The 19,352-nt window shown below is 34.8% G+C and overlaps 3 protein-coding genes and 1 long non-coding RNA gene across 5 annotated transcripts in view; 3 read left to right on the plus strand and 1 right to left on the minus strand.

Annotated features, from left to right (window-relative positions):
• LOC119066114 lies at positions 1-15,066 on the minus strand. Its single transcript, XM_037168395.1, has 10 exons — positions 14,882-15,066; positions 14,596-14,747; positions 2,423-2,517; positions 1,739-1,958; positions 1,437-1,612; positions 1,126-1,376; positions 840-1,058; positions 641-780; positions 386-538; positions 1-311 (listed from the first exon to the last, which is right to left on the minus strand). Exons 1-10 carry the CDS (start codon positions 14,885-14,887, stop codon positions 116-118), a joined length of 1,608 nt encoding a protein of 535 aa, XP_037024290.1. The 5' UTR covers positions 14,888-15,066; the 3' UTR covers positions 1-115.
• Positions 2,923-19,352, plus strand: part of LOC119066117 — a 27,118-nt gene continuing 10,688 nt past the window's right edge. Inside the window, exons 1-2 of the long non-coding RNA XR_005085702.1 lie at positions 2,923-2,936; positions 3,944-3,953. This is a non-coding gene — a long non-coding RNA (uncharacterized LOC119066117). The remainder of the gene's footprint in view (positions 2,937-3,943; positions 3,954-19,352) is intronic.
• LOC119066111 lies at positions 5,580-10,289 on the plus strand. Its single transcript, XM_037168388.1, has 7 exons — positions 5,580-7,427; positions 7,487-7,782; positions 7,974-8,226; positions 8,290-8,510; positions 8,566-8,744; positions 8,803-9,182; positions 9,580-10,289. Exons 1-7 carry the CDS (start codon positions 7,316-7,318, stop codon positions 10,224-10,226), a joined length of 2,088 nt encoding a protein of 695 aa, XP_037024283.1. The 5' UTR covers positions 5,580-7,315; the 3' UTR covers positions 10,227-10,289.
• Positions 18,486-19,352, plus strand: part of LOC119066116 — a 9,137-nt gene continuing 8,270 nt past the window's right edge. For both annotated transcript variants that reach the window (XR_005085701.1, XM_037168397.1), the window contains exon 1: positions 18,486-19,137. Coding sequence is in view for 1 of the 2 variants with exons in the window: in XM_037168397.1 (XP_037024292.1) it covers positions 18,994-19,137 (144 nt within the window). In the remaining variant the exon portion in view is untranslated. The remainder of the gene's footprint in view (positions 19,138-19,352) is intronic.

Consider the following 19,352-nt stretch of genomic DNA (forward strand, 5'->3'; position numbering starts at 1 on the left):
ACTCCGACACATATTTAATCATATTTTATTAGTGGCTAACATTATTGTCTAATAGGAAGTGTATTGCAGCTGTACACAAAGCGTAGCTCAAAAAATAAATTAGTAAAAAAAATGTTTACATTAAATCGTAAGGAATAATACTACCGTGGTTATCGCGATACGTTTTAAATTCAAATGCACACATGCTGTTTGTATTGATTAATAACTTATCATACGGCAGACTGATGTTATTCGATCTTAGCATGACATAGACAGCATAATACCGTTCCGGATTTAACTGCGTCAGAGTGTGGTGGATTCGTTGATTAGTTCTGAAATCGATTTATTTTTAATGCAAATTGATCCGATTTGAATCCGAAAAAGTGAATCTAAAAAAAAATGTTACCGAATCTCCCCGGATGCCGGCACCGGATTTTGAATACATTCCATTTGGTACAAGTTTGGGTGGCTCTGTGATGTACCGATACAGGCGTTCGATAAAAAGTGATCTTCAAACAAAAGACCTCTTTGGTTGATTTCAATCAGATAAATGCAGTACCTACTCATCATAGTCAGTCATTAAATTCAAACGGTAAGTTTTTGCACAGCACTGCTCCTAGAAGCAGAACTGTGATTCTTTCCATAAATTAAACAAAATTACCAAATATCTGGTCGTTGATCAGGTGAGGGATTCCATGATATTGATGTCGTTGTACAATCTGTTTCGTCTAAATTTTGCTGCAACGATATATTCCGCGGCAGTTGCAAATGGGTGAATGAATCTGAACAGCCTAATAAAACCTTAGGGAAAGACGTCATCAATGTGATAATTCAGTTTTTCAGATATTTGTCTCACTTACTTTGATTTTCCTACTTGATCGACCGTTGAACATTTCATTTGTTGATAATTTGAACACAAATTTCTCCTGAGGTCTACTGTTAAGTACTATCGTTTCCGATTTATGTAATTCCATTACGGTTGCGTTGTTATTGAGCTTAGAAATAATTTTCAGTCGTATATTGCGGCCACATGGAATGGTAAACAGTTTCATTTGTCGACACGTACTGTGCATAGGAATCTGATCAACGATAGTAAGCGTTGTGAGACATTTGCACAAAGCCAACGATGATTAAGTAAAGTCTGACCTTATAAGTAAACGCGACCGGTCTGCCCGACAACGGAACTTGAAATGTCGTCAGCGAGTTCTCCTTTATGTGACTGGGTCGACTCCTATTAAACCACATGGATGACGAGTTTAGCAAAAACGTTAAATTTTCGAGTTTGGTATGAACACCGAAAAGATCGATGAAGTATCTTTTGTTCGGCACAAGTCCTTTCACAGTCAACCGATTTCGTTTGCCTTCACAACTAATGGTTACCAATTCCGGATCAGGATCTGATTTATCAAGAGAAATGATTTCTTTCGGCACCAACTGAAATTGAATGCGATTCATACCTAATTTCATTACATTCCTGAAGTTTTTGTGGTAAAGGTGATTCAACGACGACAGTAGACAGAGTTGCTTCGACACGTCGGCTTTAGCAGAATGTGTAATCGCTTCGCATAAGCTGTGCTGATTTCTTTTGGTGCTAATAGCCAGGCAATAGTGGACGACGTGTATATCAAGCTTACTTGAGTTAATCAAAGAAAAAATATTTTATGAAATTAACGGAATATTATTGATTTACTCAAGGAACTATGTGCTACACAATTAATTGAAATGATCTACAGCCGGACAAATAACATCAACACCTCACCTTCTATTCCACTTGATAACCATCTCTCGATTTTTAATTCGACTTTGATATTTCATTTTCGACGGCTCAATCAGGCTCAACAAAGGCCAATCGTCGTATGGATGATGAAATATTGTTTTTAATTCAAATGAGCATGAGTACTTCGCCATTAATACCAAGTCGTAGCGGCCAGCCGGAGCACATTGAACTATTAGACTAGATGCAGCTTTTGCGATCTGAACTTTAAATCATAAAAGAAACAACTTTCATCGGACACACAACGCTGCCTTACTAAAATATCAATAATATCGCACAGAAAAGCTAACGCATAGTAAATTACGCTCTATCGGAGTTGTAAGTGTTTAATGATTTTGATTTAAGTGAGAACGAGAGTTTGGAAGCTGTGCTAGTCATCTGTTATAGACAAAAATAAGCGATTTCATCCAGCTAATGTAGCAAAATTTGTCTGTTAAACTGATTGAAGTAATAGATTTGAATCAAACACTTGAAAAATAACATTGCTTTTCTTGATCAGTTTTTATAAAGTATCGTCTTTGCTCGAGAAATTCTTTCATTGATTTTATGAGAAGAGAATATCTAGGTTATAATCAGAGCTCTTCTCCTTTCCACCATGTGTACAATTTCCTGTGCGACATTACTTATACGATAATAGCAGGGCAGCACGACAATGATGTTTAAAATTACTTGATTGATTGTAATATAGTTTGCTTGTGATGATGTTAGTGCAAGATGAAAATGTGATTTTTATTGGAGTAGGTGCATTGATCTGAAAATGATATCTGAAAATATTGAGCCAATGTCAGAATTTATTGTAAGAGAGAAGACTCTTCTGTGCAATTTTTTATGTTTATCAATAAGATAATAAATGAAGTTCAAACTATAATTTTGATGCCAAACTCATTTTGTGGAAAAATGTCATAAATTCCGAAATTATATTTTTATGTCCAACCATAGAGTTAAAATATCTACTTTCAACTCACATTATGTATGAAGCTACTGAAGGGAATATGTGCGGAGATTTATTGTCATTTCGTAATATATTAAATAGAGTTGTGAAATATGAAAAGCGGGAAATCGTAAATTCCGTTTTATTGCTCACTTGTACTCTTCCCCAATATTATTAAGTTACGTCGTCTGTGTTTAATCCTTTCAAATTTTGTTTTGAATTTATTAGAGCTTTTAGCTTAGCTTTTCACATGTGGGTAGGCACATCGCATCTCTGCTACTTTATAGATTACCATCAACATGTATAAATTGCATACAATGTAGATTCTACCATACATGTAAAATGTTGTTAAGTAAATTGTAAAGCTAATATCGTTAACACACCAACCACGATAACCCGGAACACCATAAATATCATCGTTGCCTATCTATACCATGTAATAACATTTCGACATTGCAATATCTTTATGTGTAGGTTTTCGAAACTTATAATTCGAAGTGGAATCCAGCCAACATATTGATAAATTTATTTATTTATTTTTTTTAAATTTGATTTACATTCTCTGAGGAAGAATGGTTTGACACATACTTTTCGGTAGAAATTTTTTTTGGAAAATTTCCAAGAAGACTATAACAACTTGTCGTCTAGAAATGTTTAGATGTTTATGTCCTAGCCGGTGCAATGACAGACTCACACGACAAGTTATTTACGGTGACAAAATTAAATTCTGTTCATTTTTACGGCACTTAAACACTTAGCCATAACGTAAAAGGGAGACATCTACAACTGAGTAATAGATCTAACCAGCTTCGTTATGTCTTAAGTTTTTATTCCCTTGACTGTAAGTCAGGGTCTTATTCCAGAAAATAGTCTAAAAAGTTTGTCTCAAAGGTTGTATGAAATGTTAAGAAAAACGGAATGGTTTGTCCCAATATTTTGCTTGTAAACACGATAACTTGAGTAAATATCAACCAATCTTTTTCTTTAATCGACGCAGAATTCAATTTTTCAGGTTAAGTTCGAAGATGGGCTATGTGGAATAAAGGATCTGGAAGTTATTCAAGAAAAACAGCATTTTACACTCTTGGAAATTCAATCAATCAAAAAAGATTACTTTGATGAAATGTGATTTTGTTGGTTAATTATATCCATGATATCACGCATGATAGTCAGCTATCACGTGATAGTCAGCTGTCACATGATAGTCAGCTATCACTGGCAAAAGTAGCAGATTTCACGCCTTGGCATAAAACATGTAGACAATTTTATGTAAAACCAATTTTTGAATCGTTATTCAAGTGTATGGAATGACATTAAAAAACAATCAAACCGAAAACTTTAAAACTCACACGAGTGTGAAATTTGCGACCAGAGCGAAGCGAGGGCCATAATTCGCACGAGTCGTTATATTTTATTCACGTTTAAAGGTTTTCTGAATGTAGTAAGTTTTGGGGGACTTCCCTTGTACATAAAAGCAAGAGAAGAACATCTATCGATTATTTTAATTTTGTACCAAAGTAAAAGAGTCCTCTAATTGTTCTACATTTGCATCACTTACTTCTGATTAACGTTAGCAACAAGACTATGAAACAGAATAATATACAACTCATACGAGTGGGAAGTTTGCGGCCAGAGCGAAGCGAGGACTGTAATTCACACGAGTCCTTGTATTTAATTTATGATTTATAGTCGATAGCCGCAAATTTTCAAGAAAATTGAGAACACGAAAGTACTTTTGCAAAGAATTTGGACTCAATCGAAGGTTTTCATATCAGTTATTTGTGATGTTTCGGAAGTTTAACATAAAATGAAATTGATTAAAAATATATTAATAAAATTGTCAGTCAAGGGACCTGACCCGCCCAAAAGGTAAGGCCTAGTAGTAGACAATAGACATTTCGGATTTTGACGTAAAATTGCCTCACAAGACATGCATGGCATAGAAGTCTTATAGAAGTTGTGTTCATTTTCTATTGAAGATAACGTGAAAAGTTCTTTGTCAAAAAAAATCCTTTGAAAATTTCTGAAAACATGAGAAAATCCTGTAATCAGAAAATCCTCAGACAACTAAAAAAAGTCCCTCGAAAATCTTAAAACAAAAACAGAATATCCTTAAAAGAAATCGTTGAAAATCCTTCAAAATTCAGCATCAGCAAACACTGTTAAGAAAATCTACCTGTAATCCTTAGAAACTCAATGAAAATTCCCAGAGAATTTTCTATTACAAATTTCTTTGTCAATCATATTTACGAACACCTACCCCCAATCGCATGTCTGTGAAGTATCTGCGACAAAAAAAATTTCCTTGTCCAAAAGCTTTTCTGTTAGATTTTGTAAAAGTAGAACCAACTAGTTTCCACATCTTTGTTGTCGTAAATACTAACTATTTAATACTTTCATAAGAAATAATTTTTCTTTTACAAAATGTAACAGAAATACTCTGGACTACTTCTCAAACAGTCAATACAGATTTGCTTCTCACAATTATTGACGGTCTTACTAAATTCTTTTAGAGCCTTGAAATCACAGAAATTTCGAAACCTTAACATATCAAAAACAGCAATCATATCGTCCGTATCGAGTCTATTACTTCTTTTTTTAAATGCCAAGTCCAAGTCTTACCATACGTTTTGTTGTATAAACCGCACGCATAATCGAAGGTTGCCGCTTTTTTGTCGTTGATGTCGATTAAAAGACAGAATTTGTTCGTATATTCAACACTTCTTCTTCTAATATAAGTTGTATCCTTTTCGAACCGTACGAGGAACGAAATTAATAAAAAACCAATTTAAAAAAAAATTGTTACCAAGAGACGGATCATATCAGTGAATATTCAAGCTATTGCAGTAATTCAATACATTTTGTATACATCAAAGGAATGCCAAAGTGTTGGAGCTATACAATTAATATACTCATCAAGTGAATCACTGGACAAACACAATAGAGAATAGTAACCTAATTGAATGAATGTTAACGTAGTAGACGTAGCCTTAGGGTATAAATACAGTGTTCTGTTCGTAGAACACTTCACTCACTAATAAACGGTCAAAGTGTAAACATGTCGTTTTATTAGTAGTCCGGATTGGAATCCGTGAAATTCCAACAGGTTATGGGGCCCAGACACATTGAACTGTGGCAATTAATCTGCAGCGCCAGTTTGTACTGGAAGGGGTGTCAATAACACTCGCTGTATGATTAAATTGTGGTTGTTGTGTGTTCTGCGGAAAGTTTCGACGCTGGTTCGCGCTATGGCAGTGGTGGCGGTAACTCCAAGTATGGCGGTTGGTATGGCATCGTTTCGTCTGAGGAGTTAGTCACAAAGTGGTGACGGTAAACTCCAAGTATGGCGGTTGGTATGGCATCGTTTCGTCTGAGGAGGTAGTCACATGGCAGATGGTCGCGTCGATGATGGTCGATGGTCAAGTCAATGGCAGACGACAAAATTGGTCGAGTCATGGCAGATGACAAATGGTCACGTCGATGACGGTCGGTAGGCGTAATACTGGGTGAGCAGTGCAATCTCACAAACGGTTCAGCATCAATCAAGATGGCAACAGTGGTCAAGATGACAACGGTGGTCAAGATGGCAACAGTGGTCAAGATGGCAACAGTGGTCAAGATGACAACGGTGATCAAGATGGCAACAGTGGTCAAGATGACACACGATGGTCAAGATGACACAATGGTCAAGATGACACACAATGGTCAAGATGACGCACGATGGTCAAGATGACACACGATGGGTGTGATGACTACGGATTTTAGTCATGGAAATAGCTAAATGCTATTCGTGGCAACTACGGATTAGTTGCAATTGGACATAAAGGAAAGTCGCTGACAAATCGTTTAAATGTCGATGGTCGATGGTCAAATCGTTTTCAATGGTCGGTGGTAACTCGTTTCGATGGCAAATCGGTTCGATGGTCGATTATACATCGTTTCAATGGTCGATGGTTGTATCAATGGTGAAAAGAAGCAAAGAATGGTCGATGGTAAATCGTTCAAAGAATAAGAATTGGTATACGTAATGCTCCAATTGAGTGGGAGAAATGCAATTGAAGCGTCGTTTTTTGAATTGGTCGAACTGTTTTCAATGGTTAGTGTTTGGTGAAGCATATTGGTCGAATGTCAAATCAATGGTGGAATCGGTTCAATGGTCACTCGCTCGCAGTACAAACAAACAATTGCATTATCTGATTCAGTGGGAGTTTTTTTGGAATTCAAATTCATCTATGAGTTATATGAATTGAGTGGGAGTGTTGGAGCTATACAATTAATATACTCATCAAGTGAATCACTGGACAAACACAATAGAGAATAGTAACCTAATTGAATGAATGTTAACGTAGTAGACGTAGCCTTAGGGTATAAATACAGTGTTCTGTTCGTAGAACACTTCACTCACTAATAAACGGTCAAAGTGTAAACATGTCGTTTTATTAGTAGTCCGGATTGGAATCCGTGAAATTCCAACACAAAGTACATTTGTTAGCACGCAACATTTAACTGCATTTAATACCGGTTGACATCAATTAAACGCTGCACGATTCCATAAACTAAATATTTACTTTGAGGACGATTTTCACCATCTGCAAATTTTGCTGCATTTGGTTAGGTCAGTAGTTAAAACAATGCTGTCAGCCAACATACCAGCACCAGCTTTATTGTGTTTATTCACGTTCCTTAAGACAACCACGCCAACAGTTTATTTGCGCAACCCAAATGAACGGGGGCCAACGGCAGGTATCTATTGTTACTGTTCCATTTGATTGAAAATTTGTTGCAAATTCCTGTTCATATAGTCAATGCCGGCACTAAGTGCATATGTGCGATGTCAGTATATTATTTCAACGATCCGCTGATAACCCGAACAACAAATTTAGAATATTTCCATTCAAGTAATTTGTCAGCTCCTTCAGCTGATATTGGATCGAATTTTTTGGTCAACATACATGCGATGATCACTGATCAAAGTGTTGAAGGACTGCAGATTCGAGTGACTTCTGATGCTACAGGCATTTACTCATTAGTTAACGTTGATCCACGATCAATATTGTCGGTCGATTATTATGTGTTCGTCGTTGATGACATTAGAAAGGTATACCACAACCAACGCACTTCAAGCAAGAGTGGTACTCTAAATAGGGTACTGAAACTTGACAGTGCTCCGTGCTCCATACAAAATTTTACATTGTAAAAAGAGTGGAGATAGCACTTTTGCTTGAAGTGCGTTGCCACAACTCATTGTCGTCAAATGGTTTATATAATTCTGCGTCATTTAAAACACAGTTTAAAGAGGACTTGCAAAATGTTGTTGTCAAGTCACCATCTTGGAATCCAGGAGCTAGATTTCTTGTGCTTTTTAACAACCCAGATGTGCGAATCGACGCAAACGGTTATAGTGGAGTAGACATCGCTTCAAAATTCTTCGATTTATTATACAATCGTTTCAATGTGGCACGAGCTGTGATCCTCTATGCTTCTGGTATCAAAACCTACAACATTTATGTTACTAATCCTTACAAAAATGAAGGCGATTGCAGTGAGATTTAGTTTATTCAAAATTTCGATATGGACGGTTCCCAGGAGGTGTTTTCATTTACAGGATCATTGAAGCCCATTCTCATTGACGTGTGCGATAATGGCATATTGAAACACACCGAACTAACCAAAATATCAATACGAGCAGCCAGGGTGCCGGAAAAGGTACCTGCCTGTACTTTTACTTTCTGCACTAGAGAAAGTGAGCCATACATCGAAGAAAACTGTACATCTGGATTGGAAATTGATATAGTGCGAACCATTCAAGATATAATGAAGTTTCAGGTGACTGTTGTGACCGTATTTTCGCGTATTTTTTGTGTAGAGCTTTTGCTATCAGACGAACATCATTTGTTCCTCATTACCGAGAGGTGACATGCATAATGGCAGTTGGACTGGATTGCTGCGTCTAGTAAGAGAAGATAAATGTGACTTTGTTTTTGGTGGATTCTTTCCCGATAATGACGTTCATGAAGATTTCGGCCATACTTCGTCTTATTTCGAAGACACATACACCTGGTATTGAGGTTTTCTTTCACATATTGCGTTCGAGAAAATTGTAGTAACATTTTCAAAGGTACATTTACTTTGCACCTTTACGACCGCGATGGAAAGGTCTAATAGAAATATTTCAATCTGAGACGTGGCTGTTACTTATTGGAACCCTATTCATCGCTGGGTTGTCATGGTTTGTATTCGGTAAAGCGATGGCTGAAACAAATTCAAACAAAAAACTTGTGCTTTGTGTGATGAATTCCCTTGCTGTTATATTGGGAATATCGTCGAATAACCGCCCCGACTACACCCCTCTGCGTATATTTTTCGTTTTGCTTGCATTGTATGGACTAAACGTCACTACAATCTATACGTCGAAATTGATAACGGTATTCACTGAACCAGCACATGAACAACAGATTACCACCATTCAAGAAATCTTGAAGGAACGAATACCAATAGGTAGGTACGCACGATCATAATGGAAGCATTACCTTGACTTAACCTTTTGCAAACGGCATAATATTAGTGGGAAGGTCAGTCAGTCAGTGGTAACAGATTTGACCAAAGCACCTAGCAGGGTAATAGAGGTTTTTACACGTCAAATAGAGTAGTTTTTTGATACCAATAGTACCATTAGCAGCCTTAATGGTAATTTTGCATTGACATTATGAAAAAAAAGGTATGGAAATATTCGCATACTTCGATTAAAGTACTACTTTATTTTTTTCTATTACCCTGCTAGGTGCTTTGATTTGACTATTTTATCGCATTGCGCTTGCCGTTTGTGAAAATTTAATGGATACATTAGAATTGAACATGGTGTTGCCATACACAACATTTTAATTTTAATTTCAAGGTGGCCAAGAGGAGTATGAAGATTGGTTTATGAATGAAAATCCATTGGATCAGATCATTTCGGAAAAGTACAACAATTCAGACCATTTTCTGGCAACATTAGAAAACATGGCATTAGTCCGTGAAGGTTACATTTCCATCCTAACAAATCGAATGTTTGTACTTAGCCACGATCTGCAGGAGGACATTTTCGGCATACCTGGAAATGTTTTTACGAGTCCCCTTGAAATGATTGCGGAAAGAGGTTTCCCGCTGATAAAAAAGTTCAGCAGTTTAATTCATCGTATGAAGGACGCTGGACTGACATCGAAAATTTATAAGGATTTTCTGCACAATAAGACAATATTGGACTTTATTCGTCACAGAGACCGCATCCATGAGGTAGGCCAGATCACATTGACTCTGGATCATTTACAAGGGGCCTTCGCTGTGTTGATCATTGGATTGATCATTAGTTTAGTGGTATTTCTTATTGAAATTTTATTGAACAGTAAATGGTTCATCATGAACTACGGAAAGTTAACCAGAAGTCTTGGTAGACGGTTTCATCGATTGAAGATCAAACCAAAAAAGAAACTGTTAAAGCCACGTCGACTGAAGAACAAACCCAAAAAGAAAACGGTTAAGCTGCGCAAAAAGTTTAAATAATTTATTGCGGTTAAAGCGAGGAGAAAATGTTGTAGAAATTTCGTTTTAATAAATATCAGAAGTCACACCCAAATCTTACGCAATAATTTTTAATAAAAGCAAAAGAAAGAAACAGCGAATCATGTATGTGTTCCCATCGCAAAGAACAAAAATGACTGTTTGACTGTCAGACAAATTTTGATATCAAGAGATAGCAAAGAAACTAGCATGTTATTGTTGTGTGGTGTCCAAACTCTGTCTTATGCCATTAGTAATCTGGTATTAACCTGTCGCAGACGGTAAGCATATTAACAGTTTTACTATTTAAACTATTACTTCATTTGATCGAAGATAGAATTTGATAGATTGATTTCAAAAATATTTTACTTCATTTGTTTTGAACATGCTTTTTGCTATATAAGACCTCATTAGTCAGACCTTGTCGTTTATTATTGCTGTTGTTGTCGATAACACATGACAGCCGTCTGTAACCGGTTAATGGTATAAAATAGAGTAGTACAACTAAATATTCTATTAACCATTGTACGTGCTTTGAATGTATTGAGTAGTGAGAATCTGGTGCAGCGAAAAACTTAAACCAATGAACTGAATGAGTGCATTATTCATTAACCCATTAGGGATGGCTTTGTCATCAATTATCTGATTGGCTCTGGCAGATGCTAAATTATATGACAAACTACAAGTTACAGCTAATAAAGTAAAAGATTTCCTTTCTATTTTATTCCAACAAGAGCGAAATGCCGCGAATCGCTCGGATTGAAATTACTCTGTCAAAAAAAGAGGCCCGAAAATTGACCTTTTGTACTTCGACCTGTCATCACACCGCTAATATGAAAAACAGCTTTCTTAAGCGTCTACACACCTTGACAAAGTTGCGTACATTTTTTTATGTTCAATCGGCTTTCAGAACCATTGACCTCTTCTGCATCACAATTTTTTTCCTTTGCTCAATTTACCCGTTTTTCATTTTATATCATTCCGAAACCTGACACATTTATTCAAGTTGCTTATCCCTGTCAATGTAAACATAAAAGAAAACCAGTTGAGATCGTAGAAAATTGCTTTGATATGCCCCGCACGAACTCGTGTTCCCCGCACGAGTATCTCAAGGTATATGTTCAAACCGCCTTTCTCATACTCCAAGTCACAGCTGTGAATCGTAACTGTTACAAACGACATATAAAACCTGATAGTCCTTCGTATTACGTATGAGGCTGAAAATTGTCTTGTTCAATTAGCTTTTCCTAGTTTTTCTTTTGCAAGTAAAACAAAATTCTTTTACTCTTCCACTCTGCTTCAATAAAGATTTATTTATGTCAATACTTGAATGGTAAAATGGTTACACATTCAACATTTAACAGTCGCATGCGACACATCTGTTTATTTGAATTTCTTATATCAGTGGAAATTTAACTATAGATACTGGATGAATATATCCGTACAGCATAACATCTTAACATTAGATGTGCATTTATTCTGTATAATTTTACAAGCAACTGAATAATTATGCAAATCTTTTCCTAGAATGTCCTTGATTAAGTCTTCGCTAATTTCGAAATTGATTTATTTATTGTGGTATGTTTGTATACAGCGACATTAAAAACTTTCGAAATAAATCGCTGTTTGCCCTTCTTTCGTATTAATCAAATCTGTTCTATTGAATTTAAAATTTTCTTTCTTTTTTTGTTGTACAATAAATTTACTGAAACGTTTCATGTGTTGCTAAAACGGATTCCTCGTTATAACAAGTGATCCATATAGAGTGAAATATATTTGTTGTAAAGGTTAGACATTTTAACGTACATGCACTGAGGAATGGGACGGAAACCAATTAAATTAATGATTGAAACGTGATTTATTTGAAAACATATATTATGGTGTTAAGAATATTAGGATATTGTATACGCAGTACTTATAAATGTTCCAATTTGTCCCACTTTGTTCAATGTTTATGTTCTTGTTACCGTTTCGAAGAACTAATTACTTAACAAACGAAGGAAATGGTGAAAAGCGAAAGGTGGGAGATGAGTCGTCTGTTTTAAACTTTTGAGTGTTTTGTTTTCGAGAATGAATAAATTTCCTTCTTGGTAAATGGACAGAAAACTAGAATATGAGTTTATTCGACCTGATTACCATTCTGTATGGACATGGAAGTGAAGAATATATAAGATTTTTACAAACTGAACCTTTCAATCCCTATTTTATTTATAGTTTCTAATTGCTAAGTGTTTTGCAAACGGCAAGCGTATCGCAATACTATCAATAAATCTACTACTTCATTTATTCAGTATTTTAAATATTTCTCGAGCGAGTGAACTTTCAGTAGCTGGATAGTATATAGTCCATTACGTCCGTGGATCCAAATTTTATTTTGACGAATTGGGACGATGTAGCCCGACCCAAAGAAGATGGCGGTATTCCAACTCATCAAACTAAAAATTTGGACTCACGTACGTACTGTGCTTTACGTGATTAGGCATATTTCATAATGAGCGTATTTTATCACATAAGCGAAAACGAGACAACAACATAGAACCGAAGTGTAATTTTTGTATTAAACTTCTAGTTAAGTAATTTTGACATCCGAACATCAGGAGTATGTGATAATAGTAGATTATTCACCTCTGGCCACATGTTTATTTAGACACTTGGGGAGTTGTTGCATGAGCCGAAGGCGAATGTTATAACCCCAAGTGTCTAAATAAACATTTGGACAGAGGTGAATAAGCTATTTTATCTACCGACGGCGAAATAATAGTAGGGATGGGAGGCGTTCAAAATTATCGATAATATCAATCGAAAGAAATTATCGATAATCGATTAATCATATCGTTATCGATAATTTAATAATTATCGATAATTATCAAAATATCGAAATTCGATAATTATCAAAATATCGATATTTTGATATTTATCTGAAAATTCATGAGAATATACCGATATATCGGAATATATCGATAAATATCGTATTTTCGGACCGAAATATCGATATATCGAATTATCGATATCTTGATAACTATCAAAATATTAATAATTGTCGATTATCAATATTTTTTTGATAATTTTCGATAAAAAAAGTCGATAATTATCGATTATCGATAATTGATAATTATCGATAATCATTTTCATTATCGCCCATGCCTAAATAATAGCACTTTTTCACTGCTATCATTTCACCTAGGTAGATAGAAACTATGCAATAACTTCCCATGGGAGTGTCTAAATAAACATGTGAACAGAGGTGAATAATCTACTATTATCTACCTAGGTGAAATAATAGCAGTGAAAAAGTGCTATTATTTCGCCGTCGGTAGATAAAATAGCGTATTCACCTCTGTCCAAATGTTTATTTAGACACTTGGGGTTATACCATTCGCCTTCGGCTCATGCAATAACTCCCCAAGTGTCTAAATAAACATGTGGACAGAGGTGAATAATCTACTATTATCACTTCGCATGTCAAAATTACTTAACTAGAAGAATAATTGAAAAATTACACTTCAGTTCTATGTTTTTGTCTCGTTTTCGCTTACGTGATAAAATAGAGTACACACTTGTCGCTATCAGTCTCGGCAAGCCTCGACTTCTTCGTGACAAGTGTGTAATATATAATAAACGACGGAATATGGTAATGTGCTACTATTTGTCCCAAATTAACGTAATTTGATTGGTTAATACTATCAAGGAATCACAACTGACGTGTAATTCCTCGAAAATCATGATTCAGCAGGGCCCATTATGGGAAATTGTATTTACTAAAATTACTACAAAATAACGAAATATTTCACAAATTCACGGAATTCACCAAATTTGTTAATTGAAACGCGTAGATGAAAGAAACTTTTTTCTTGCTAATAAAATGGATTTTTTAAATAAATCAATATCTTCAATTCATTGTCAGTGTAAAAAAGAACACATTTTTGAATAAATTCAACGCACTTCAAGCAAAAGTGCTATTAAAGATAGCTGTCAAATAGAGTACTATTTTGTATGAAAAAATTGCCTGAATTTTTTTACAGTGCTAAAATTTCTTCGATACACTGTTCAGTTCAGTACCCTATTTAGAGTACCACTCATGCTTGAAGTGCGTTGATTAATTCTAAAATTCTAACCTTGCCGATGTTTGAGTACGTTCAAGCAGCGTTTTTGTCTTGGTACACGTAAATTTTCGTTATTAGTTTCGTGATTCGTCTTGATCAAAGAAAATGCAGTTAATAGACGTCTCATTGTCAAAAAATTGAAATGCACCGGTCAGATGGTAATTGTAACAATTTAAATACTTAAATTGCTGACTAAACCATCAAATTATGTTTGGTGCACTTCCTTTGCAAATTACACAGAAATAAATTACAACACAGAGTCCACTTACTGTTTGCGTTCCCCTTTTTCCATGCTCACCAATATTTCAGTTGGTAAAGCCGTAGAATTGAATGATTCGAGATTCCTTCCACTTTGGCAATAGTTTGATGAGTACTTCGTGTCCACAAACTTTAATATTGCGACCACTATCACGACAATGAACTAATGCAGAAAGAAATTCGTCGGTTAAAAACTGATTGAGGATTGTAATGAAAATAATAGGATATTGTTGTGACGTAAATTGTTTAAAATGCATATCCTGATAGTAACTATGAAATACAATCAAATAAACTTACATTCATTTTCAATTAAGAATTTCGAGTATAATCTCCTTCACAAAAATAAAATCACTTCAAATAATTAAAACCAAAGACGCAATGCTCCAAACAGAAAATGTAAATTATTTAAAAACAATTCGCCGCAAATAATTCTACTCTGCAAGTTTTAGACGTGTTTCACAACTCGGTCTCAGAAAAGAACTGATTTTCCACTTTAGAATCTCATTTGCTCATTGCCATAAAATGTATAAAACAAGAGACTTGAAAAATAACTTTTATGTTGTATCGCGTATGATGTGTGTTTTATTATGTATATGTATAACTTCATGTACTTAAATGGCTCATAGTGTTTCGGTGTATACCATCATATCCATCATAATATACTAGTTATTACCTAGTCTGAAGACGAAGACATTACCGTATGTATAAAAAAATGCTTCTATCGAATAGTTATGGGCACTAAATGCAAGTCTAGTACCAGTGAAACACACAAAAATTAATACGATCGTTTTGAGGTAGCTAACATTTCTTCTGGGTCTTTGGTGATCGGTTGGAAGTTTTTTTTTACGCAACACGACATGCACAATAAAAATGATTTAGAGTAACAAAATAAAAAAAATCGTCGAACTTTTACGACTACATTCGATGAGAGTATAGATGAATCAATTTCAATATTGTATCGTAACAAATCTATTTTACTTTGGACGAGGGATTTACATACAACTAATTAAGAAAATTCGGTTCTGTGACGAGTTATCACATGAGCAAGACATTATACAAACGAATTACCAGGAGATTTCGAACAGCTCTCGTTTGAAGACTTTTTCTTCTTTTTGTTGTTTTATATCAATCAACCGTTGCTCCACTTCAGAATAACATTATTTCGTATTTTCTTTAAAAAAAAAACATATTCGATGTTTGGACCTCCCATGCAGCTGATTTTGTTTTGTTTTAAATTTTATAATATTTTATAATGATTCTGAAATCTTTCGTTCCACAGAACGGTTCAGTGTTCATATCCAATGATCGTTTTTATTGATCATGCAAATATATAATTGATTATAATTTTTAGTCCCATTTTTTCCGCTTTCGTATTAATCTGGCTTCACTCATTTATGTTTCTTAGAAAAAGACAACTATTCAATTATCTTCTGTGCATGGGCTGTGCGTTCTGCTAAAATTATTTAATTTGGACTCAAATATATTCGGAAAGATTTTGATTTGATTTTAGACGTTCCAATCGAGGTTTCAATTAATTCGATCGAAAGAAAAATGCGGAACGAGAGGAGCCAGTTTCGGTTCACGTGTTTACGCTTTACATACTCAGGTCCGAACTGGTGAATTCGGGAGACTACCCCAGGACCCTTTGGATTTTTCTATGAAAATTTTGATTTTTTTTGTTTTTTTTTTATTTTTTACTAATGAGTAGTAATAAGCCCCCAAGAGGCTTTTCAAGCCAGTGCGGCCCTGTTACATATCAATATAGATCGCACAATTTGAAATATTGTTTTGCGAACAACAAACAAGGAAAATCTTGTTTGTTACGCGTTTCAATATGTAAGTTAATATCATACAATAGCGATAAGCTACAAAGCAAAATGTTAACTTCAGGAATAATCAAACCAAATTTCCAATAAATTTATATGCAGCTCCTTTAGTAGGAAATTGATGATTACGTGAAATTACACGGCTGTTTGAATATTATTAAATTATATTGACGATTATGGTATGGTTTATCAATTATCAGACATTACTTTGTTGAATTAACGGTTCAGCCCTAAAGCTAACAATGTGTATCAATAGTAGGGACATTACGTTGACTGTCGTTGTTATAGTCTTTTACGCGAATGGTTATGGAAACCAACTACTTTCAGAACATGTGACAAAAATTGAAATTTTGAGCAAAATATATGATAACTATCATCCAGATGCTAAGCCGAGGTTGGCAACACATCATATGCGAAAGTTTCGAGTCTACGCAATATGAGAACATAATTTGTTGTACAAAACCTTTAGGCTGTAGTTCTTTAAAAACTCCAAATTTGCGACCCTGCCTAATCCTTCATCGATCGTTTGCAAATCATTCCACCCCACTCCAAAAAAATGTTCAAATAACGACGGATAACTTCTACTTCCCACACTATACTTCTTTGCGTTTCCATCTTAAAATTATACCTATGCCTATTATGCTACGACTTTACTTATAAATTCCGAATGAAGAACTTCCTACAGTAGGTCTCTTACATTAAGTAAATTTAATGTTGCTGGTTTTATGAAATTCTGATAAAATACTATTCGATGGTGTAAGGTTCGTTACAAATTATGCATTACCGTAAAAACTAACAGCATTGCACATTCTTTGAATGTCTATCCTCAGTTTAATAAATTTAATATAATTCCCATGAAGGTCTATCGTCTATCGTATTTCGGATAAATTGAAACGAAATGGTTGTCGAAATCGAAATCTGTTGCTTAATATTTTCAACCGAATACGTACTTTACTTGCGTATGCATTTTTATGGAATGCTACCTTTGAATTAAGATTACATTATACCAAAATGCATTCAAGTTCGATAGAACAGAATTGACGGAAATTTGCAGTAATCGTCTTCAGTCGATGCAATGGCAAAAAAGGCAACATCAAAAGAAGTACTAGATTCGAGAATTTAAACTAATTTGGTCAATGTTTCCAAATAAAATCAAAACTTTTTCCAGCTCTTTATTGTGTATAGTTCTGATAAACAATGAATAAGGAAAACAGATAACATTGGAGTATCCTAATTGAATGCTACAAATGAATGCTATTGAATAATTGAGTAGGTCATTTAAAATGAGCGAAAAAACCAAAAGCATTGAATCGTCATTATACCGTCACCCTTACCGTGATCTATCGAAATACCTAGTGGCTTCAATATATTTTGGAGTCCTATAGGAGAAAAGCATGAGAATTGAGTTTATGGATCACATCTAGATATTGTTCCTGCATTGATCTTGTATGAAAGTGAAAACCGTCTTTTTTAACCATATTACCACATCAGATAGACTTATACTCTTTACATAATAAGGAACCTAAACGAAGACATTGCTTTGCTGTCTAACGGAACATCTAGTTGCCTCGATGAGACCACCTGAAGAATCAAATGAACCTGACGCAATAGTCTGACACGTGTAACAGATCCACTATAATCAAACGTAATAAATTTATTTTTCAAGTCGTTTTATCTTCAAAATAAAACAATTTAAAAATTCCTTCGATTTACGGCTGTTGTCTACGCCCAAGCGGGTGGCATAACATATCGATTGATATTATGCGAAGATGACGACTTCCTATACAAATAAAATTAGCTAAACGCAACTGCAAATCATCATATCAAAGAACAAAGAAACTCTCAAAGAAACTGTAATTGCCCAATAAAAGTTTCCTTTATGCAGAATAACAACCCCACATTCACTTTGCAACGAAAACCGCAATGAATTTAGATATCCTCGTCACAAGATTGAAGCCAAACATATATCGTGCGCATGCTAAATGCGAAAATCAAGTCCTGCCAAACGTATATAAAATGTTGTACGATTCTCTCTCTTAGTGTTGTTGACAACCCTCCTTATATTTCCAACGTACGTTCACACACTTTTCAGTCTCTGTTTTTCCACCCAAGCTTCTGCCACAAAGCACTTTCTTTTGTGCATGGACAATAAACGAGTGCTAAACGAAAATTCAATTTGAAGCAAAGGAAATGAATCCTTACACAATCACGATAAATAGCAGAAAAACATCGTTTGTAAGCAGTTGATGAAGTTGCCAGTGCTTGTTTAGCGCAGTGAAATGTTCAACACACAAAAAAGTGTCGAACAAATTGTTAAGAATTCCATAACTTAGACTGTCACCTGTGCTGTATACGTGTGTTCGCTATCGGTATAAGTAATACAAAATCGTGAGACTCAATTATATAATTTGCGTGTACAATGTAATATTCTACCTGTGTGAAAATTACCCATTTTCTATTATATGACTAAATACAGGAGAAAATTACCATAAGTAAATATAATTATGCAAAATTATACGTAAAATGTTAAAATATCAACGCAAATAGAATATAAACCGAAAACTTAACATATCGCAAATAATAATGTTCAACGCACCACCATCCCCTTCGAAAATTGGATGTTGTGCGTTAAGACGCACGCCACCACGTCCCCCACAAGAAATATATTTCGAAAGCCGCGGCAAGTGCTGTAAGAAATTGTTACGTTATAATGGATACCCAAACAAAGTTCGTATATTTTATTGGTTTTCTATTTTATATTGTTTCTAGTCTCGCACTCCAACAAATATATGCGATGTGATGTAGCTAGGGTGAATATCGTTCGATTATGATTTAAGATATTTATGATTGTTACGAAGATACAGTTTGCAGTTACTTTACGTTTGAATTTTTCTTTAACTTTAAATTTTTATTTCTTACTAAATGTATTGCAGCAATTCAAT

Source organism: Bradysia coprophila, chromosome IV, assembly GCF_014529535.1.
Source record: "Bradysia coprophila strain Holo2 chromosome IV, BU_Bcop_v1, whole genome shotgun sequence".
NCBI classification, from domain to species: domain Eukaryota; kingdom Metazoa; phylum Arthropoda; class Insecta; order Diptera; family Sciaridae; genus Bradysia; species Bradysia coprophila.

Coding starts and splice junctions, on each gene's coding strand:
- LOC119066111 (XM_037168388.1), top strand. CDS start 7,316: ATGCTGTCAGCCAACATACCAGCACCAGCTTTATTGTGTTTATTCACG. Junction 7,783..7,973: donor TCGTTGATGACATTAGAAAG/GTATACCACAAC, acceptor TTTAAAACACAG/TTTAAAGAGGACTTGCAAAA. Junction 8,511..8,565: donor AAGATATAATGAAGTTTCAG/GTGACTGTTGTG, acceptor TTTTGCTATCAG/ACGAACATCATTTGTTCCTC.
- LOC119066114 (XM_037168395.1), bottom strand. Junction 781..839: donor GATCAAGTAGGAAAATCAAA/GTAAGTGAGACA, acceptor TCTTTCCCTAAG/GTTTTATTAGGCTGTTCAGA. Junction 539..640: donor GATCAACGACCAGATATTTG/GTAATTTTGTTT, acceptor TATGATGAGTAG/GTACTGCATTTATCTGATTG.